This window comes from Phasianus colchicus, chromosome 5 (genome assembly GCF_987193195.1).
Source record: "Phasianus colchicus chromosome 5, bPhaCol1.hap1.1, whole genome shotgun sequence".
NCBI lineage: Eukaryota > Metazoa > Chordata > Aves > Galliformes > Phasianidae > Phasianus > Phasianus colchicus.
The window spans coordinates 10,023,306-10,045,861 of record NC_143440.1 but is presented as its reverse complement, the minus strand read 5'-3'; the positions used below and the strand labels follow the sequence as shown (position 1 = coordinate 10,045,861).

General features: G+C 47.1%; 2 protein-coding genes across 5 annotated transcripts in view; one reads left to right on the top strand and one right to left on the bottom strand.

Annotated features, from left to right (window-relative positions):
• Positions 1–13,994, bottom strand: part of SBF2 (SET binding factor 2) — a 238,479-nt gene extending 224,485 nt beyond the window's left edge. For all 4 annotated transcript variants that reach the window (XM_031613850.2, XM_031613849.2, XM_090140453.1 and 1 more), the window contains exon 1: positions 13,804–13,994. In XM_031613850.2, the coding sequence (XP_031469710.1) occupies positions 13,804–13,858 (55 nt within the window). In that variant the 5' untranslated portion in view covers positions 13,859–13,994. The remainder of the gene's footprint in view (positions 1–13,803) is intronic.
• Positions 13,995–19,563: 5,569 nt separating this feature from the next.
• Positions 19,564–22,232, top strand: ADM (adrenomedullin). The gene is made up of 4 exons (XM_031613909.2): positions 19,564–19,680; positions 20,244–20,354; positions 20,631–20,768; positions 21,220–22,232. The coding sequence occupies exons 2-4, from the start codon at positions 20,257–20,259 to the stop codon at positions 21,494–21,496; spliced, it is 513 nt and encodes a 170-aa protein (XP_031469769.1). The 5' UTR covers positions 19,564–19,680; positions 20,244–20,256; the 3' UTR covers positions 21,497–22,232.
• Positions 22,233–22,556: the final 324 nt, after the last annotated feature.

Sequence of the window (22,556 nt, the reverse complement as noted above, 5' to 3'; positions counted from 1 at the left end):
CAACTATGTTAAAAATTAACATCTAAGTTCAAAGTATTCTCAAATATCTCATGCTCAAGCTCATAACAGCTCATTTGAAATGTTGAACACCATGTTTATGAACTACAGCACAGTTCAGGCAGCAGAGACAGACAAATCCCCTCTGCCTTCACTTCCTTTTTCTCGAAAGCAGTATCTTCAGACATGTCTTTTTCACCACCCAAATCAAAACAACCTCACCCCCCGAGTCTGAAACCTGTAAAGACAGGAAAATGTCATAAGGGCCTTTAGACAGCCCATCCAGTGATGGTGCTGCAGAGATCCAATTCAACCCACTTCTCAACCATGTACCTTAAATCAAGCGTATACTCAAAGCTCCATACAGCACTGCAAACTCCTGTTTCAGAACTTGCTCAGGCCACTCACATTTGAACTCCAATCAGTAAAATACTTAGCATATATCATCACACAAAACGTTTGCTTTGAAAAATAGATTTAATGCCGAGCTACTTCTAAAGCCTCTGCAATAAGAAGCTTTGAATTCCAAGTCCTTTACAGCTGTCTCCCTACTGCACTATCAGGACCATTCTTCTGTACGTTGCACACTTGCTGCCTAAAAGGCAGTGATGATAATCTCTAAAACCCCCTCCTAGTTCCTTTACTCCTTTTTGCTTCTTGTTAAAATATAACGCTTCCTCCCTCCAAGCATTTACAGAACCACACTTCTTTAGTGAGAGGAAGGGGAACATGGAGCTGTACACGTTCCCACTGCTACAGATGTCATTTCTACATGCAACACGACCAAACTTCCTGATAGCAAATCTATTTAGAATTTGTTCAGAATTTGCATTTTACAATTGAAAGGTCATCTCTGTTGTCTACTAGAACATTATTTCCCCCTGCTGCATTCCTTCAGGTAATGAGACACAGAAAGTTCATATAAAATTTCACCCATCGCCCTCCCTCCCCACCTGCATTCACACGCTCTTAGTGTCTTTTAAAACCACACAACAAAGAAAAGGAAAGTAAGTCAATGATTACTCAATCCTAAGTGCTAATTTAATACCATGCACGTATTTTTTTTTTTTTTTTATCATGCATCAGTAAAGGAAACTTGAAGTATTTTTTTCTACTCAAAGTGCAAGTATCAGCTGTGCACACAGGATGAAGGAGCAGTTCTTTCTCTTCCCAGAAACAAACAGCTGCTAAGTTGTTTTTTTTTTTTTTTCCTTGGGTTGCTTTTTGTTTGGTTGGGTTTTTTTTGTGTTTTGTTTTATTTTTGTTAGCCTGCATGACATTGCTCACCTACAGGTGACGAGGAGTGAAGAGTCATTTGGAAGTTTCCCACCCTGTGCGTTTCCTGTGCTGCTGGTACAATGAAAAAATTAAATAATATTTTGATCTCACCAAAGCACAGTTTTTGCCTAGCAGCTGTAAAAACGCCCATTAACAATAAAATTACTGACAGTAGTCAACGTTTCCCTCACACAAAACATTTTTCAGAACACAGATGACAAATGAAACTTTACAAAGAATGATTCACATATCCTGGTAGGACAAATATTTTGTCTGGACTGACTATAGACTAAAACCACATCAAAAACAAAGTTTTCCAGTAAGAGTGAGCATATCTTATAGCCCATATGTATTTAACAAAAACGACATCCCCACCCTCTCGCCAAAATGGCATTAGTGCCAGAAGATGAGGCCAGTCATCATTTCTATTAGCTGAACCCAACACAAGGTGCTTTTCTAAAGCACTTGGGCCCCAAGTGCTCAGACACAGCAACAGTGCTGGTGTCACCATTCAGACACCACAGAGCTGCCCACCAACAGCCCAGGAGCATCCAAAAGAAAGATACGACAATTCACCTGGAGCACCTCTTACAAGAACAAACTGTGGCATAGCTGGAGAAGAATGACTTTTAGGCCAAAATGCCATTAGTCCTGAACAACAGGGTCAAGTACCTAGCCACAAAATGCAACTGCATCAATACCTTCATGACTTAAACCAAGTGGAAATAAGTACACACCAGCAATCACGTTTACAACCGCAAAAGAAAGATTATCACACAGTAGTCAAAACCAACTCATGATGTCATCTTACTAAGCTACTGCATGACCAACTTTGTTCTTCACAGCTGCAGAAAAGTCTCAAACAATATGTTTAGTTTCCAAACCAAGAACAAAAAGAATAGGCTGACTTCAAAAAGGCAATCAAAATTAACACCATTGTTTGAAACATCCACGAATTTCCACAAGTTAAACAGTATTTGTTTGTATTGCAACTTTCAAAGGTTAACAGTTTATGTCACCCCCTCCTTTCACAAGAATGCAGCTGCCAAAGTGACTTAAACTAAGTGGGGATCAACACAAAGAATGCAAACATTCATAAGAGATATGAAAAATAATATTGCAGCAAATTTCATTTAAATCTGCACGCTAGAACTCTGAAATATCTGAAATGTTACTGTGCATTACTAGTCCTCCTAACGCCAGCAATCAGTTCAGAACAAAAGCTCAATTTCCTATCACGTGAACTCTATTTTTTCCATGAACAGTAACATTATTTCACCTGATCTCCATGCATGCCTACATGAGTACAGCAAATGCTGGTAAATGGAAGCAAAGTGAAAAAGCATGAAGAAGTAAACAGTTTTAAAATAAACACTTGTTTGTGCATTAAACAATGAGTACGTTCCTTCAATTGGAGATAATTCTCTTAAAAATGTACTGCAAGAATAAAACACCATTCTGTGCTTATTGTCCCAGTAACCCAAAGTGACAGATTCCCTTCCTGTATTCTCTCTCCCCACAAACAAGCCACATTGCCAAGATTCTACAAGTCAAAATGCGTTTCCAATGCATGCATCATTAGCAGTAAAAAATTAAAAACAAAAACAAAAACAACATAATCCTCAGCCCACACTTTGCAGTTCTAAGAAACCAAAGGAACTGCTTGCTTGAAAATAGAGCATATTTGAAGCAAACAGAGCTGCATCCACATTCTAGCAAACAATTAAGGCCCACTTGAATCTGAGCCCAAAATAAGTTATGTTCTGCTAACTTGCAGCCAGCTCAGAATACTAAGAGGAGCATACAGTAGCATAACGCCTCTATGGCAAAGGAAAGCACGTAGCCTTCCAAATAAGAGTCAATTAAGCCTTTGTAACTAAGAACACCACTTTTGGATAGGTTCCCCATCGAAGCAAGGTCTACGTGATAAAGTGCCTTTAACCCCAATCACAATGGCCAGTGAACCAGAGCTTAAAGAATTAAGTATTGGAGGACCTTGCTGCCTCTCCAGGAGAAGCATCACTTGGCACGCACAAGAGAAACGTGCAGAAAGATGTCAATTAGTTCTGTTGCTTGCAAGATAAACTGTTAAATTGATTTTTCCAAATACACCAACTCTTCAAAATTTAGTCTTATTTAAATCTTAAATATTATTCATTAATAATTTAAATGTAATTATAAGCATAATTACAAATATTATTATATAAATACACCATAGAGCACCTGGAATTTAACACGTCTGGGAACACCGACAGAATACTTTTTCTGCAAACATATTAAATTGTATTTGAAAAAAATATTCACTGCATCTCTTAGCTACAAAACACAAGTCACCATGGGGATCAATGTTCAGTTTCAGTTTTAGGATGTTTTATTAAAAACACTACAGGCTGACACACAAAACATATCAGCAGCTCTTCTACACCCTTTCATGTATGTGTGTGTATAAACACATGCAGAAATTACTTTCAGAAAAGGTAGATAAGCACAGCAGAGGGCAAGATCACAATTCAAAATTACCTTCAGCGGATAATGTTATGAAAAACGTACATGAAAACGTAGAGGAGAAATGCAGTGTTTCAGAGGTAGGACAGAACAGTCAGCTGCACACACACAGGAAGGCCAATTAGCTGGGTAGCAGCTTGGTTAAAAGGGATGCAGAAGTTAAAGTAAAACACCAAGGAAGTGTAAGTGTTGTGTGGGAAAGAAGAAAAAAAAAAAATCACAGTGATTCTACACACTGGAACTGCCTGCACAGCCAGGAAATAACAAGTGTCACTTGTTATGTAGTATTGGCAAGACTTCATGTAAATTACCATATGCAGTTTGGTCACCACACTTTAAGGAGAATAATAAGCTTAAAACGCTAAAAAAAATATATACTTAAGTTAAATACTCTGAAAGCTCTTCTAGAGGTCAGATAGAGAAGCACTAGAACAGTCTGTGAACCTGCTGTCACTGGGAGTTTCTAAGAATGAGTTAGACAGACACCCAGCAAGGCCAATGAAAGCCAAAGCTGATTGTGGCCTGAGGCAAAGAATGGATGAGATTCCCAGAGGTGCTATCCACTCCTTCATAACATTCACAGATACAGAAACCAAGGCTAAACAGGACCTGTTTCAACACTATCTCCTGCCTTCTATTAGACTATCAAGAATAGAGGCTACTGAGAGTCCAGACCACATCTAGAGAATGGACCAGTGAAGCCACGTATTCTTGAAAGCAGTATTCTAAAAACTGACAAGTTACTAAGAAATGAACCATAATTTCATAAAAGATAAAGAAATCAATATACAAGCAGAAAAACACACAAGCAAAAATAATTTATAAACAAAAAAAAAGTAAAAACATCTGACAAGGCTAGAAGGTGTGTTTTCTGAATACACTTCAAGACCACACGCACACAGCAAATAAAAAGCTTCAAGTGACAATCTTGCCTCTTCCAAAGGTATGGCCATGAAGCAAGAGAGAACAAAATAATAAAAATGGCCTCTGCAAGGGTATTTTGTGAAATAGTATGATCTCATCTCTCTTCACAACAAACACTATAAACAAAATATTTGGAAAGCACAGCACTGAAACAACAACCTTATAAAAGTATCAGGGCTTGAATCAACACTGTTTATTCAGTGGCAAACTTAGTATCATTATTTATGCAGATTAATCAAACAGGAAAGAGAACCTTTTGAAATACGAGTTTGAATTCCAAATCACAAACGTGGGTCTGCATGGTTTTGTTTTCTTCTCGCTTGCCTGTAACTGAGAAAACATGACACTTGCTTTGGCTGTCCTGCCAGGTTACAGTGCCATCACAGCTGACACAGCACTGCCCTGGCACTCCAGTCCTACTGAAACCCACTGAGATGGTTAGGGATGCGAACACCTCTCACTTTTTTCAGCAGTTTTCTGCTGAAAACTATCCCCCAAGCTGGGAACAAGAGTCTCATGCTTCAGCCATGTCAGTACAAATTCAGGTGTCTCAGCTTAAAGCACACTCGCAGGCAGCTCGAATCAAACCATCAGATCATCAGTTGAACTAGCAAGGAAAAGGGGTGTCTAAAATCGCTGTATGAACAGTTGCCTCCAGCTGAAGGGCAAATCTAAGACTTCCACAGGCATTATTTTAAATCGCTTCGGCAAAGTTGACCAGTTGTTATTAAAACTTAAGTGCTTATTTTAAGTACCCATAAGAAAAAAAAAAATCTAGAGAGAAAACTTGTTTTTTCTACAGCCCTATGAACTGGCATGCTTTTCTGAACACCAGCTCTCAGCTCTGACCACTTATTTCCACGGAATGCATCACTTCATTCTGTGCATGCACTTAGTTAACTTATGTTTTAGAAAACATAAAGTATCCATGTTAAAAGTATCCATGCCGAACCTTGGACTGCCTACCACTGATGAAACTTGCTGATCATGAGGAACAGAAGAAGAAAAGAATAATTCATTCATTACCTTCCAAGAAACATGAGGTGAATCCCCCAAAATCAAAGGCAGTGCTTTGGCAACTCTCCCTTAACAAGGAAGTCAAACTGAGTGCTTTAGCTGCACTCAGGGCCCAATCTATTGCTCAAATAGAAGCACCAGGTTAATCTGCTTTACAAAAACTTCACTTCTTTCCCCTTCACAAGTTTGTGATCAAGAAGAAAGGATAATGAAGAGCTCTGGTGCCTACTACTAAAATGACATGTATTAAACAGTTTAAAAGCAACATATACCAACAATGCAGAACAGTAGAAGTTCAGTTATTGCACAAGCTTTGCAGAACTACTATAGATTTGGGGAGGAGAAGAAGAGACTGCTCATAAAGAAATAGCACTACAGGAACAAAGCACGTGGCTTTCTTTTTTTATGCTGTTTACATTCTTACGAAACACATTAGAAATTAGAAACATTGGAAAAGTTTCCTAATTCACACTTACTTAAAAATTACAGTGTCCATTCACCAGCATTTAAAATATTAATGCCTACTGCAGTTATCTTTATGCTTTGCTAACAGCCAAGACCACAACTCTGTACTTTTTCAAAAGTCAACAGTATTTTGTTAGTAGTCATATGCTGTCATTTATTTCTATTTCATAGAACAAAAGACACGGACCAACATTTCTTATCCAAAGCACAAATGCATATGTTAAAGATACACAATGAAAATGTATAAATGAAGTGTTCACTAATACAGTGTTGAAACTACAAGGCTTATTGTGCTGCAAGCACAATGCTTTTTAGATAAGCAAACAGCTCACAGCCATAAGCATTACCTGTCCTTTGTGTTTATGTGATGAACAGATATTTATTTTAACCATTAAACATCTGAAGATTTAATCTAAAATGAAATATTCAACGCTTGTCTTATCAGCCACTCAGCATTTGTTCATGCCCAAAGGTGAGAAGAGGAGGTGCTACAGAGATCAACCTTTCTGTGCTAACAACCACTGTGGAAGAAGATCTGCCTAAGAAGAGGCACAGGAATACGGTACCTTGTCTCAGTTCCCAGCAGAATCAACATCTGTTGGTGAACAGCCAAGAAGAAAAGCTGGGAAAAAAAGAAAAAAGAAAAAAAGGGAGAAACCAGACTGGCTGGACAGAAGGACTCAATATTAGAGAAAAGTACAGAAAAGATAGAATTGGCTATACAGAGACTAGAAGAGAAGGGAAAGAGGGAAGAAATAAAGAAATACCTTAAGGTCTGATGTTCTTCCAAGGTTAGACTGGAAAACCAAACCAGATGACAGAAAATCCCAAAATACCAGGATAGGCCAAGCAGAGCAAGCAGGAAGAGTCACCCCTGCCATAGACAGCAAGGATTCTCAAGCTACAGGAACACAAACCACAGCCCACTGCTGAGCTCAAAGAGGACGCCGCCAACTGACAACACGCAATGCTGCTGATATTAATAATTCATTTCTCAAAGCACATTTTTCCACAACCAAACTGAAAAGACTCTAGAAAGAATCATCATCTTTTGCATTTGCAAGTATCTCTGAAGTATTACACCAGAAAGTCTCATCTTCCTTTGAGTTACTATTTCATCAGGTCCAACATGTCTATTTTGAGAGCGTGATTTACATCTCCAGCCTGGCCAAAGACCTACCTAAATGTAAGATAATGATTTTTTTTGGATTTTTTTTTTTGTAATTTGAAGTGTGTTCTTCAATCCTATGAACATACATTCAGAACAAGTTAAAAGGATGTTAATCCGACGCTGATTTCCAAGATTTTGAAACCTCAGTAACACTCTTTTGTCTCTTTTTACCCATTGAAGCCTTCTAGAGACCAATGTAGTTTTATATGCTGCTGTCTCAGATTTGCATTCAGGATTATCAGGATTTTATACCTTCTGTATATTAACATTCCCCTACCACATCTACAACTCAGAGTGATGCACTGTCACCAATACTGGTCCTGGCTGTGGCATGAAGCATGCTACCTATGTCCAGTTTAATAGAAAAATTGTGATTATTTTGTCTTATTTACCTCCATACCCAGAGTGCTACAAAGCAAACAAAGTGGAACTGGGTTCATCGATGCCATCCTTTCATATCATACAATCTGCAGAAAATGGAGAACTGTAAACGTTAGAGACATGAAATCACCATGTATTCAGTCACTAACAGATAAGCAATAACAAGCATGTTCTTGGCTCACTGAGCTGGGATTTAGCTGCCAAATCCCAATCAACACTAATTGGATTGTCCTTGACTTCAGAATATACCTCTGGCACCAAAGGAATAGTTTATTTCAACAGATTCATATAACTAGAATATAAGCTCCAGAACACCAAACAGAAAAAAATAATCTCACCAATAGAGTTCATCATTAGAAATAATTACTTTCACTCTATAACCTTACACTACTGCTCAAGAGATGAATCAAAGGAGGGCTTCCTAATCAGCAGTATATATTTGTGAGACGCAACTTTCACTGGTGTTATCAAAGTTGAGAAGTGAATCTACTGCTTCTTAGCTGGAAATGATTTCCACGGTGACTCTTCAAATGGTTTCCCTTCATTTTTTACCTCATAAGTCTCAGTAGGTGGAAGGTGGTTGGTATTTTAAAGTCATGTCAGTGAACTTCTACAGCAGAATAATCATCTACCCCAGTGTTGTGAGACAAGACTATTATGCTTGTGACGCTGGAGGAGTTAAATACCACTCTCATTGTCCCCCACTGAAAAATATGCTTGCAGTTATAGAAAGCCAGTGCTTCAACAGTATTTGGGCTTGCATAACAAACTGTTTTTCACAAACATGAAAAGCGTCTTTTTGTTAGATAATCCACAATGTTAATCCAGGACAGAAAAGGAGAGAGTGTTTCTTTATTGCCATTTAGTCTTGAAATATCTCCAAAGAAAGTTACTTCCCTCAACAGAGTCTACATCCTTACATGTTAGAGGGAAACAAAGATAACTTGCACCATAAACATTCCAGAAGAGGTCTAGATTTAAATGGAGAGGTTGAAAATAATATTATTGCTATGGCTGTGATGGAAGCAAGACCAAATGAGTAAAGAGTTTCAAATACAAGATTAATTAGCAGAGGTTCAAAGGAAAGAAAAGTTAATACTGAGCTGTGTTATTTTTTTCTGAAATGCTAATGAATCTATAAATCAAAACAAGAGTCCAACTTTTTAGTTATATATTAGAATAGGCTGAATACATTCCGTGAAGAAATACTACCAGAAAAAAATGAGTTTTTCCCCTGCAAGTAGTTTTTCACTTCACTTTTTCACTGTGAGTAGCCTTATCTCACAATTTAAAAAACAAATAAATAAAAAAAGGCAGCCACATGTAATGGGAAAGTGCTTTTCTCATTGTATTTCATTATAGTGTAGTGGAGCCTGAAAGTAGTACTGAAAGAATAACCCAAGCAAAAACAAAGTCACAAGATACAATTTCTTACACTAGAGCAACTAATTTGCTTAAGAAATGTTTAGGGCACTCACATCCTTCCTTCTTCAGTCATACCCAACTGCAGTGACCCCCTACCAACACAAAGACACACACAGCTGCATTCTGACTCAGTTCCGATAGCACGCTTGATGTTTCACCGAAGCACAATTACAATGATTTGTTTGCCCCAGAATGGAAGAACTTGGTTTTTAGGGTCCTTTTCCCACTCAGAGATTGGCATGTTCAGATCAAGATTGCACTTGAACCTAATTAAGTCCCAACACAGGTAAGAAAGCCGCTGATGCCCTTATTTTTCTACTTCTATTTTACAAAGACTGCATAACGAGATCCCAAGAAATCATCCCCTCCTTACATACGTGCTAGCCCACAAGAGTGCACAACTATGAATATACAATACCCCCCAAAATCTTACCATATTAGTATGAAAGGAATATTCCTAAAGGGAAAAAGTCTGCCTTCAGGGAAAAAAAAGTCACCAAATTGATGACTGTTTAGGAATTCATCCCACTCTACCAGCAACCACTTGTCTACTTTCAAAATCCACTAAGACAGGAGATGACACAAGACAAGAAATGCTTCCCTGAAAAGTTGATAAAAATTATAACAGGAACAACCACAACAGAGCCTACAGGTTATAGCAGCATTTATCAGTTATGACAACAGGCAAATAAAACTGCTATACTTTTACAAGCCTCACACCTTCTGTCATACACACCATAATTACATACAGCAAGGACAAAAAGCACAGGCTCTCTTCCTACAGTGGCCAAGTCTCCCAGAAAACATTTTCTCCCTCTCTCTCACAGGATTTCACAGCTATCTGCTGAGTATACAACAGCTTCCTATATCAAAACCATTATGGGTGTGCAGGCAGAATAAACAAATTCGGTATTTAGTTCTCTCTTCTTTAACTTTATCTTCCAGTTCCTGAGCAAAGAAGATAAAACACTGGCTCTTCTACCTTTTTCATGTAGCACCACATGTAAACTCAAGCGATAAATTTATGACTATGGTTTTTACCAGCAAAAACAGGACCAAACTAAACAGAAACGCATTTTCTCATGCCCTTCTGCAATCTCTGCAAACATCTGTATTCTTCCTATCCACATTCTGTTACGCAAACATATTAATTGGGAATTTTTGGTGGAACACATCAAGCACGCTTCAAACCCCATGGAGAAAGAAAACAAATATATGGTCACATCTTCCAGATTTTGTCTTGCTTTTAATCCAGAGCCGACATTTTCTAGCACCTCCAAAGAGCTTTCTGTAAATGCCTTCAGTATCAAGTCACATAACAGCTTTACATTGTGCAGATACGTTGGAGACAAATGTTATCCACCTTAGCAAAGGCCCAGGTGAGTGCAAAATAAACACAGTAAAGCAATCAACCCTGGTGTATCACTGAAATCCCTCACATCGCTGCTGTTGAAATCAGTGGGAAAGCTTTACTAAATGCAGTTTCTCCAGCTCTGTCAAGACACTGAATGCAAAGCTGCTACGGGAGCTACTGCCATCACAACTCCTCACAGTGTTTCCAAATGAAACACATGGCAGCAATTGGCTTGTTTTATTGGTGAAAGATACAAAGTTGTTTTTATATGGGAACATTGTCAACTGCATCTGAAATAGATAAAAACCTCAATGAATTAGAGCACCTTTTGTGGAAAAGATTGTTCCTTAACTTTCCACGTGCCTGGAAGTCTACTGACTATTGGGTGGTAGATGGCAAAGCTCATTCTGCACTCAAGATGAATCTCTGTGCATCTCGACAGACCTGAATATTCTGCCTGTGACCAGATCTGCTCTAAGGCAACCACTGCTTCTTCCAAAGTAAGGAAACTGAGGAACCTGGCCATCAGTTTTGTGCTCAGGGTCCTCAAGTTCATCAAAATTCAGGCTGACTTTCACTCCTCCTTTATGCTCCTGCACTCCTTGATACCCTGGTGAGCCAACTCAGTTAAAAATAAATAAATAAAATAGAATAACCCAGAGGCAATGGGGAAAAAACAGGCAAAATATTTAGCAAAATGGCTCTTTTTGATAGGTCAGCATCCTAAAGTGTGTCATCAGAAGGTCCAACAGCATTAACACAAATGGGATGGCAACACTAGGATTGCAGTAATAACAATTTACATGGATGCAGAGGATAATAGAAATGAACTTCAGAATGTTTGAGACATGCATCCTCACAGGATACTCCTGTCAGTTCATCTGAAGAAAAAAGAAATCCTTCTATTGTTTTGTTAACATCAAAATCAAAGTTCTCCTACAAAAGGAAAACATAGAAACCTGTTCCTAAACTGCACAAGATATTTCAGTAAGTAAAGCGAATGTTTTTTGAATAAAGCTAGATAATCTATACAAGAAAGCAGCACACCTTCACTGCATTTTCAGCATGCTGCAGATACTGGCATATGTAAATGAGTCCATTCAATCCACACGAAGTTGGGACAAATGATGGCTGCTATAGAAAGACAGACAGCAGAGGAAGGAGAGCTTTTTTGGCATAACAGTTGTTAATATAAACATCCTTCCTTATTAACTTCAAGTGCATATTATCCAAACTGCTGCTGCCATACAGGTCGAGGAAGAGAGAAGGATTTTTGTTTGCTTGCTTATACAAAGGCATTCCCGAGATTATCCCTGAAAAACAGTATGAAATGTAATCATACTCAACATTCAAATCAATGTATTCAAACCGGGTCAGAACACTGCAGAAGATATGAGGGGAAGAAAGAAAGCAAAAACAAAACAAAACTTCAGAGCTTCATAGGTAATAAGTCTAGAATCCTTGAAATGTTTCCCTCTGCTCTTTCATGAACAAGGAAGCATAAACACATCAAGTAAACCATGCATTCACAAGAAAAAAGAAAGGTCAGTACTCCATGTATTATGGGCCTGCACGTGGGGGTAAAGGAATTTGGGAAACAATGCATGCCTAGTCTCCAACAGAACGTTGTTTCTTCAAACATTTTTAGTACAGAGCATTAAAGTAACAAGAAGTAATCTAAATAATGAAGTCTAAAAAACTTTCTAAGCATGAACTTTTAGAATTAAGATTCTGGAGTTATGTTTGGATATGTACAACTTCACACAAAGGAGCAATTCTAATGATCTTAATGAAACAATTTATGCACAGGAAGTTAAACACATGCTTAAATGCTACAGATGAAAACGTTTTTACAAACATAAGGCTTTCCAATGTAATCTGCAACTTTATATCACACAGTGGCTACATCAGATCAGTCATAACCTGTAGGAAAGCAGCTTACTTGCTTTGTCTCCAACTTATAAGCATCCTTGGATTTTTTGGTTATTTGTTTAGACTTAGGCTCTCTATTACTGCAGGGGAGAATGTTGCAAAAAATGCTCCCAACAGGCAGAGCATCTTCTTTAAGAAAATTCTCCATACCAAACTTTCCACGATTTTGCCTCTACAGTTCAGACAACTTTATTTGCAAAGTGAGCAGAGGGGAAACCACGTCATAATTGAAAGAAGAAAGATGCTGGTACAGTCCAGTCCAGGAGAACCTTGGTGGAATTTTGTGAGCTGCTGTGTCTTTAAGGACAACTATCACACTTTCTCTAGATGTTATCTTTCCTAAAAGACGAAGAGATCTTACTCCAATAATTGATTTCCCACTACTTCACAGTGAATGAGTGCAGACTGAGCAGTCGCAGCTTCAGAGAATAGCTGTGGGTAACCAACTTGTGTTTGATGCACAGTCAAATAAAATACAGGACATTCGACCCTTTAACACACTGCTTTATTGATGCCGTACACTCAAAGGATCACTTGAAGCACACAGATGCACCAGCTGACAATCAGACCATTTGCAAATCGATTTATACACCCAACCTGAGGCGTCGAAGCGCGACGCCACGGTAACACAAACTTACACAACCGAAACTACCCACGGAACGATAACAGAAAGCACCGCTTTCCTTTCATCACAGCAGATAAAAACCACAACCATTTTCTACGACGAGCAGCCATTCCTGAAGAGCGCACCGAGCGCCACAGCACTTCCCGACGTCAGCGGCGGCCCTTCTCAATGCGCGATAAGCCGCACGCCCCAGTAACACGTGGCGAAAAGCCCGGCCGGCCCGCAACGGCAGCGCTCAGCACAAAGCAGGCCGGGGACAGCAGCACTCGGAGCCGCAGCCCCGCGGGGAGGCGGGAAGGCCGCCGCTCCGGCTCGGCGGGACGGGGGCCGCAGCTCCGCGGGGCGCCCCGCGCGTCCCCCCGCGTTCCCGAAGGAGCCCCCGCAGCCGCCGGCGGGCCGAGGCCGCGAGGCGCCCCGGCGCGGGGCTCGGCGGGGCGGGCAGCGCCGCGTTCGCCTTCCCGCCGGCAGAAGCCCGGCCCGGGGAACGGCCCCTCCGCTCTCCCGGGCCGCTCCGCCCCGCGAAGGGGCGCCGACCCCTCCCGCGCCCCGTCGGACCGCGGAGCCCCCGCGGGGCGAGGCCGCCCCCTCCAGCGGCGCGGCGCGCGCGGAGTCTCCTCCTCCCGCGGCTGCCGACCGGAGGCGGGAGGGGGGCCGGGGCCGGGCAGCAGCGAGGGGAGGGGGGGAAGAGGCCAGGCGCCGCGGAGCGGCCCCGCGCGCAGCCACACCTACCTGTCTTCTCGTGGTCATAGCCCACCACGATGAAGTAGTCGGCCAGCCTGGCCATGGCTGCGAGGGGCGCGCCTCGGGCCTCACCACCCCTGCTGCGGCGGCGGCGGCTCCCGGGAGGCTCAGCATCCTCCGCCGCGCTCCCGCCGCAGGAGAAGCGGCACCACCTCAGCCATGTTGGAGGCGCGGCGCGCCGTGCGCGCCTGCGCGCCGCCGAGCCGCTGCGCCGTGACCCCGCCGGGCTGGGCGTGGGCTGCGGGCGGCACGCGGCTACGGCCCCGCGCTGCCCTGGGCCGGCCGAGCGGCGAGGGGCTCCGAGCTCCGGGCTCCCACCGCCCGCGCTGCTGCGAAACGAGGCGCCTCGCGCCGGCCCTCCTGCCCGCGGCTTTGTCCGCTCGGCGCGGCTCGAGCGCTCCGCCCGGCGAGGCGCCCGCCCCCGGGCTCGGGGCTGTGCCGCGTTCTCCTCGGACCCTGGCGGGCCGGGGCTCGCGCCGCGGCGGTGCCCCCGAGCGCTGCTCAAAAGCCAGCGGCGGGGCGAACCGCTCCGCTTCGCCTCCCGGCGCCCGTGCCGCGCCGCCGCCGCTCCCTGGGGGCCCTTTCCCGAGAGGAGCCGCGGGCGGGCTCGTGGCACCGCATCTCCCGTGCGGGTTTAAACCCGGCGGCGAGCGCTGCCCCGGGGTCGCGGGCTCGCGCTTCCCGGAGGTTTCCTGTTTCCGTCCCGCCCGGGATGCGCGGAACATGGCGCTGCCGTGACACGGCCCCGGCTGCACGGCGCGGCTCGCGGGCGGTGCCCGGCGTGCGCCCGTCAGGCGACAGAGGGCCGGGGTGGGATTTCGGCTGTCCCACGCCGTGCCCCCTCCGCTGCCCGGCCTCCGGTCCGCGCTGCCTGCGGGCCTGGCGGTGCGTTGAGCGCTCGCGGACGCTCTGCTTCTGTTTGTAACGCACGGACGAGGCCGGCACCGTTTGGACGCTTACTCTCGAAAGCCCGGTCGGCCGCCTTGTCTCAGAAACGCGGCTGATAAACGGGTGTCTGTCAGCACTAACTGGCCGAGAGCCTGCCTAAACGATGCGATAAGGTCCCACGTACGTCCTGTTTGACAGCGCAGAGTGAACAAACAACGTGAAGGACGCCGGTTCGAGGAGCTGCAGCAGCCGCGGTGCACGTGGAAATGCAGCAAGTTCATGGAATTCACTCCTGGCCGTCCACTGTCCCGCAGGATCCAGCAAACAGTCATTAGCAGTGTCACACAGACGTTTCTGTTTGTTTCTAGCATGCGATAAGTACTCACACCTCCTGTGTAGCCGAGACACCAGTACAGTGCAGTGCTTTGCTGATAACCCAGGCACAAATCGCTCAGGAAGCCTTGAAAATTATCAGTGTTTTGGCTTGTACCTCTTCAGAGAAGGGCTGCAGTCCTGGAGAACTCAGCTTCACAGCTTAATGTTCTTAAGTCAGATGCCACAGAGAAGGACACCTAATAAAAGTGCCTGTTGACACTGGGAGTAAATACAAAACAAAACACATAATACGTAATGAAAACAATGAAAATATTTCTTGAGATGCATGTGATGGAGTCAATCAATTCTTGTATTAGATAGGAGCTAGAGGGATTCCCTTTTTGAGTTACACATTGACTTTATGGATCAGGATCCTGAAGTAATGACTGAAAGTCCCAGAGCTGCTTTCAAAGCATTGAGACTTCTTTGATTAAAGCATTTCTGAAGTGGCAAAAAAGGACTGCAAATCTTAATGAAGCCACACGTGAGTGGCTTGTCCCAAATGAAGGACAAAGATAATGCTCAGTACCGTGGCAGTGGATGCTGCAACTGCTCAACAGCATGAAGCTGGGGCATGCAGCAGCTTGGGATAACGTTGTACATAGCTAAACCTGGAGGAGCAGTTCAGAAATGCTAAGAAATTATCTGATGGAGCTCAAACAGGACCTTAGGGTTATCGTATCTGCACCCGTAGAAAAGTTCAATATGTAATAACAAATCTCAGTACTTAAGCCTCACTTCTGTTTTAAGCCAGCCTATGGCAAGAGAATATCACCCAACGCTTTTCCCATTCAAGAAGTGTTGCTTGCCAAGTCCCCAGTACTACTAGCACCCACTGGACACTCTTGTTCTTTATTTCACCTTGACCAATACAACCAAAGTTTGGTCAGTCTGTAGAGCATGTCCCAAGAAGAGGTACATCTTAAGTACTGGTGCCAAGAAGGGCACTGTTCTCCTGGGTCTGAGCACAGCTATTTGGCTGTGTACCTGCCTGGACTCCAATAGGATTCAGTCATCCATAGCTTACTTCTTTAACTTCCCTTTGGTAGGGAGCAATCTAATACTCTTACAGGACAAACGAGGAAGTGAAACAGACATTGTTTGCTCGCCTAAAGTCTAATGCAAAGCAAACTGAACTTTTATCCAGATCACTAAAAACAAAATTCCCAGTATTCCAGCAGAGTAGCCTGGCTCCTACCAGGCTATGAAGGGCCTCCCAGAGCAGCTTCTGTGGGTCGACACCAAGGCCTGTGTTCCCAGAAGGACCCAGTAAGCAGCTGCCTTATTTATCCTGGAGGAGGAACTGTGAGGCAGTAGCCCCTCAGGAAACAGAAAGCACACAAGTGACAATGTAGCACCAAAAAGATGTGAAGGTTCACAGTACTTTCTACAGTCAGCTCCTTCAGGAAGTACAAAGGTCACATTCAGCCTGCAGTCCCTTCATCCAGTGTCACCCAACAGTTTTCTGGCACCTCTTGCCAGAACAGGAGAGCAGCCACCATCCCAAGCAGCTTTCCCCTATCAATATGCATCCCACTCTCATTTAGCAGGCTTCGTTTGGTGCTGGCTCAAACCTATCAGACATAAGGCTCACCAAGAGCATCACGTCTCCAGTCTGACTACAGGAGATGGAATTGTCCTTTGGCACAGATAAAGCTGACTCAGTTGCCCTGAGGTGCACCATCAGTAAGGCCTTTGTGTGGAAATTGACTGGTTTTTACACCCTTCATAGGATGCCATTCTTCTGTTAGTACCATCTTTGTGCTCATCTCATACAGCCTGAGGTACAATCTGTACAGTCATACTCACTGCATATGAATTCAGTGAAGTTTGAATCAATCTGAGCTGAAACATACAAAAGCACTGCCACTGGCTTCACGTAACATTTTTGTTTTCTTCTATAATCAGCAGAGAGTATTTGTCTCAAACTGATTCCCAGCAGATGCCCACAGATTTTAGACCTTTCCTTTTGGAATAAAACAGCATGAATAAAAGACCAACCGATCTTCAAAACCTGCTTACAGAAGCAGGTACGTGCTGTGAAGTCTGTACATAAGGTAACACTGAGAGGATGAATGACGTGCCCAAGCTAATCAGTAAACAAGCCCAAGAGCCGGGTGTCCCTCGAGGCCAGCTTCCCCATGAGGCAGCATCCGAAGGAGAGCTGACCCTTCTGAGAAGAGCCCAGACTTGCTGAACTGTGTGCCTCAGAATAGTATTTTGCAAAAATATTCGCACAGACCATTCTGAGCGAGGTTTTTTGTTTGTTTGTTTGCTTGCTTTTGAAACGTAAATAACTATTTTCAAAGTTATTTTTACAAAGCAGACCCCGCTGCTACCTCGCAGCGCAAATTCAGTGCCTATTGCTCATTTCAAACCGTGTAGGACCGCAAGGGCTGAGGAAGGACAGAACGAGCATCCGAATGGAGTGGTTTGTGTTAGCTCTGAAACCTGTACCTGCCGAAGCTCTCGCACAAATATCGGCAAAAATAATCGTCTCCTGCTTGATCATTCTGTGCCCACGCGTGCCACCACGAGAGGTTGAATGAGCTGACTTTGTGTCACTACAATGGCATTGTAATCAGCGTGGCACTCACACGTGACTTGGATTACTGTTATTCCTAAACCGAGTAGCATTCTTTCAGCACTGTTTGCCTAAGAGTATACAAAATGCAATTCCCTTTTGGCCAAAGACTATAATGAGGGATTTTCCAGCGTTTGGGGAAGCGTGTGGCTTTTTACTGGAACAGGAGATTTAAATTGAATCTAAGCAATGCCCGTGACACGAAATCCTGCCTTATCTTCACAAGAGTTAGATTCAGTTTCGAATCCTGCCGGTCGGGGACACGTTTGTACTCTGGAGCCTGAGCCGCCTCACGAGCTCTCTAAGAGCAGCCACCGCGATGTGTCGCGACGCGCGGCTTTGCCGGTGTCACCCGTCCCCTTCTCGAGCACCTATTTTCCCCCGTTCCTCCCTCGAAGGAAGGAGCCCAGCATCTCGCTCCGTGCATTTCTGCTTCGCAGCACGGTCAGCGGGGCAGGCAGCGGGACGGCGGCCCGGCGGGAACTGGGCAGAGCCCGAAGCCGTCCGGTTCTCGCCGCTCGCGTTGCCCGCCGGGCAGGTGCGCCGAAACGGCGGCTCCGGGCTCGCCCAGCGGGCGGCTCACGGCCACGGGGGGTCGAAGCGGCCCGGCGGGGCCGCGAGGAGAGCGGCGCAGCGAGGGGCGAGCAGCTGCCCCGCACGGGCAGGGGAGCAGGGCAGGCAGCACCTCGACAGCTCGGGAAAGGTTCCGTCGTCCCCTCTCGCGTACCTGTCCGGGGCGCAGCACGGACCGCAGCTATCTAGAAAGGCAGAGTCGAGAGCGCTGCCTCGCCCGACCTCTGAAACGCTTCGCTCGCGGCGAGATGCGAGCGAAACGTCCGCCGTGCGCCAGCCGGCCCCCCGCCCGAGGCGATCTCCGGGGCTCGGCCGGCGTCGGGGCGCAGCTGCCGGGGGCATTTCGCATTTCCCTCGGAGCGCTGAGCCGCGCCGCGGTAACGCGGGGGAGGAAGCGGGACGGCTGGTGCAGGCGGCAGCACCTCTGCGAGGGCACGGCTCAGTGCGGACGGAGCGAGGTGCAAAGGTGATAAAGGCCGGGGGAAAAAAGGTTTGAGCGCTGCTCGGCGCTGCTGGAGACCCCGACCGTGCAAATATTTGCATCTCGGATTAGCTGTGGAGCGGTGAAGTCGGGGAGGTCACGTCCAGAGATCCGCGGACTGAGGACCCAAATGCCCTCGCACGCGTGCCGCCCCCCGGGCTTGCGCCAAAGCGAGCCGCTCCCTTCGGAACGAGGCGCAGAAGGGCTCTCTCGCCCCCTTGTTCCAAAGCCATTCAGTCTGCTATTTATCTGAACTGGCCAAGTACATAAGTGCGTTTTATTAGATGAAAAATGCACCCGCGTTGACTCATAAATATTATCGACGCCGGATTTGTCACCTCTGTACTTGTGTAAAGAAGGCTGACATTCATTGCAGTCGGTCAGTATAACTCGCGTTGTCCAAATATGGATTGCCGAAGCCTAGCTATCTGATGGATGTGGAAGGACCTTGACACGGACCGGGTCCGGTCCCGCACCCCTTCCCCCCGGCCAGAGTTAACGTGCCCGCAGTGAAGACCTGCACGGACGTTCAGGCGCCGTTCTGCAGCAGCAGTTGAAGGCACCGTCCCCGGTCATTCCGAGCGGTGGGTTTATCAGTCGTGCAAGGTATGCCACGGCTCCGAACCCACATCTGGAAGCTGGCGTTATCGACAAAATACCCACGGGGGCGATGAAGACGATTTCCAACAATCCTCTTATTTTTACCCTCGGATGGGTCGCCCCCAGCCCATGGTGAAATGCCGGGGGGGTGGGGAGGGGTAAGTGTCAAAGCGGAGTCGCCCGGGCGGGCACGCTGAGGTCCTCCCACTTCCCCCCCGGCGCTCTATAAAAGGGAGCGGAGCAACGCAGCCCGTCAGTGGTTACTTCACACACACAAAGAAGGAGTTCTCGCTCCCCAGGAAACTGTGCAACTTCGGATCGCTACTACCAGAGCATTTGGCTCAGTGGATTATCTCACTGCCAGGTAAGCACCTTTTTCTTAAGAGGAAAAAAAAAAAAAAAAAAGGGAGGTGGAGAGAAGTGAAAATCTCCAGAACTGGGCTGTGTGGAAGTTGGAAGTTGAGCTGCAGAGCCCTGCACTGGCTCTTGGCGACAGCAGCAGCCCGCAGCGTGAGATCCACAGCTCGCCGCTCTGCGTGCGGGGGGAGATGAGAGCCTCGGGGTGCCTTCCCGGCAGCGCGGCACTTGTCGGAGCTGCGGAACGGTGCGCCCGAGGCAGCCCCTGGTCTCGTGTGCTCGCTTAATCCCGATGCGAGCCGCTGGGGGTACTCTGGCCGTCCTGCTGGTATTCGGCCGCCACTGCAAGCACAGCTTTCGGCAAACGTGTGTTTTGGAGGCTAAGTTATTTACTCTGTGCTAAGTTGCTGAGCAAATACTCGCTTTGGGTTCATAGCGCACGCGAAGCTCCCGGCAGCCTGGGGGCTCTCCTAAGGGAGGAAGCGCTATAGAGCCACTGGGGAGGGGGGGAAAGGACAGATGTGACTTGTAGCAGCAAGCATGCTTATCATTCTCTTCTCGTTCCACCAGGAGTTCAGCCAGAATGAAACTGGTTCACGTAGCCCTACTCTATCTCGGCTCTGCGACCTTCTTCGGGGTGGATGCTGCGAGGGTGGACGTAGCCACAGAGTTCAAAAGAAAGTGAGTATGGGATCGCAGCCCCCCGCCCGTCCCGAGTTTACGAGCCCCGCGCCGGGTCCGGCAGCCACTAGAAGAAGGGAATGGTGCCCCTCGGGAATGGCACGGATCCTAAAAGGCCCCATACTCTTTCGGGAAACCCCTCCCCTAGCCCCCCCCTCCCCCCCCGATGTCAAAATCTCTGCGTTGGCAGATTATCGCCCCTCGAACCTATTTGGTTTGGCTGATGCCCGCAGACTTGCGCTAACAGGCTGTCCCTTTCATTTGTGCTCCTCGCAGATGGACGAGCTGGGTATTGAGCCGGGCCAAGCGGGACGTGAGGCCTCCGGGCGCGCCCCGAGGGCTGGGAGCGGCCACAGACGTGCAGGCGCTCGTACGGACCCAGGACGTGAAGGATCCCCGCGTCTCGCAACCCAGGTAACTTCCACCCCTATGCGCTCGGGACGGTGCGAAGCGTCCGGATCCGCGGTGCCGGGGCTCCCTCACGCCGCGCGTCCCCGAGCTCCGCGGACGGGTCCCGCAGGGGCTGCGCAGCTCTGGGAGCCGCCTCCCACCTCCCTTTCCCCGCGCCCCGAGCTGGCGGGAGATAGCAGCGTCTGTACTGCGAAACTCAAATATAAATAGTAACTCGAGCCCTGGCTCCGCAGATAAAGTAACAGCCCTCCAGCGGCGGGGCCTCTCCTTCTCGGCAGCGGGCTCAGCTCCGCTCCGCGCCCCTCTCCCGCCGCCCGGCGGAGGGCAGAGTCGGGGCCGCACCGTCGGGGCGGGTCCTCCTCCGGCCGGGGGCTCCCCGCGCTCCGCGCCCGCGGGCTTCTCTTCTCTCCGGCCCCGCCGTCTCACGCCCCGTCTCTCTCTTCCTCCCTCGCAGCGGCCGGGAGGATGCTCACATCCGCGTCAGGCGCTACCGCCAGAGCGTTAACAGCTACCCCCACCTCCCGACATTCCGCATGGGGTGCCGCTTCGGGACGTGCACGGTGCAGAAGCTGGCCCATCAGCTCTACCAGCTGACCGACAAAGTGAAAGACGGCGCCGCCCCCGTCAACAAGATCAGCCCGCAGGGCTACGGCCGCCGCCGGCGCTCCCTGCTCGACAGTTTCCTCCGGACCGCGCGGCCGGAGCCCCGCGCCCCCGTCCTCGGCGTGTGAGCGCCCGCCGAGGCCGCCTCGGACGGACGGACTGAGACCGAACCGGGAGCTCCCGCGGCCCGCTCGGTCGGAACCCCGCGGACAGAGGACACGGGAAGCTGTGAAGGCCGCGGAGCCGCCCCCCGCCCCGGGCGAGGCGCCGCTGGAGGCGCCGATCCCCGCGCCGGGTCCGCCGCTGCACCCGGGGCCGGGCCTCCATCGCCGGCGGAGCCGCCCGGCCCCTCCGTCCCGGGAGAGCCGCTCAGGGGAGCCTCGCGGCCGGCTGCGGTGCGCGGTCCGCCCTCGGCGCGGAGACGTGGCCCTCACCTGCTCTACCCTCTGGGCTCCGCGCAGCCGGCAGGGAATCGGACACTGAGCAGTTCCTGCGGGGACTGCGATATACTTGAACAGAGAGGAAAAGTGCAATCGTACGTGGATTTCGTTAATTATAAGTGCGGTGTGCGTGGATCATGAGATACGTATCGGTATTTAAGATTGTTCTGTGTCGTGTCCTGTTTGTATCTTTTTTTTTGGGAAATATATTTTATTTTTATACGTTTTATATATATATATATTGCATATGGGCATTTTAAAACATTGTATCCCCTCTATTTTTCATATCGTGAATGTCAAACGTTGTTAAACTCTTTTTCCATACCTTTTTTATCTTGCATTCCAGACTGGTGAAAGATGTAGAGAATGTATCAACTGTTCTCCATGGGTAATATGTGAAATAAAGTAAACACCATTACATAAACCACTTCTGTTGTTTTTAGTGGGGGCAGAGGGTCAGATGGAAGGCTTCTTACTTTCTTCAGCCCTATCCTTACTAACCTAGCACGGCCATTCTGTGATAGCCTAAGCCCCTTGGTTAGAGGCTTCGTTAGCCTTATCTCATTAGAGCAAGCAGATTCACGAGCAGGCGTGCATCTTAAATCCTGGGGCAGAGCTGCTCAGAAGGCACCAAGGCCTTCTCTTAGCCACACGTTCCAGGCAGGGCTGAGACGTGTCACGGCTTGGATTGATCGCGCAAGTTTATTTTCTGCCCTAATTAATCAGGGGAACAACTACACGCTTCAAC

Bases quoted from the DNA above. Each gene is read 5' to 3' on its own strand.
- ADM (XM_031613909.2), top strand. From the start codon at position 20,257: ATGAAACTGGTTCACGTAGCCCTACTCTATCTCGGCTCTGCGACCTTC. The intron at 20,355-20,630 runs GTGAGTATGGGA...TGCTCCTCGCAG, and splicing joins GCCACAGAGTTCAAAAGAAA to ATGGACGAGCTGGGTATTGA. The intron at 20,769-21,219 runs GTAACTTCCACC...CCTCCCTCGCAG, and splicing joins CCCCGCGTCTCGCAACCCAG to CGGCCGGGAGGATGCTCACA.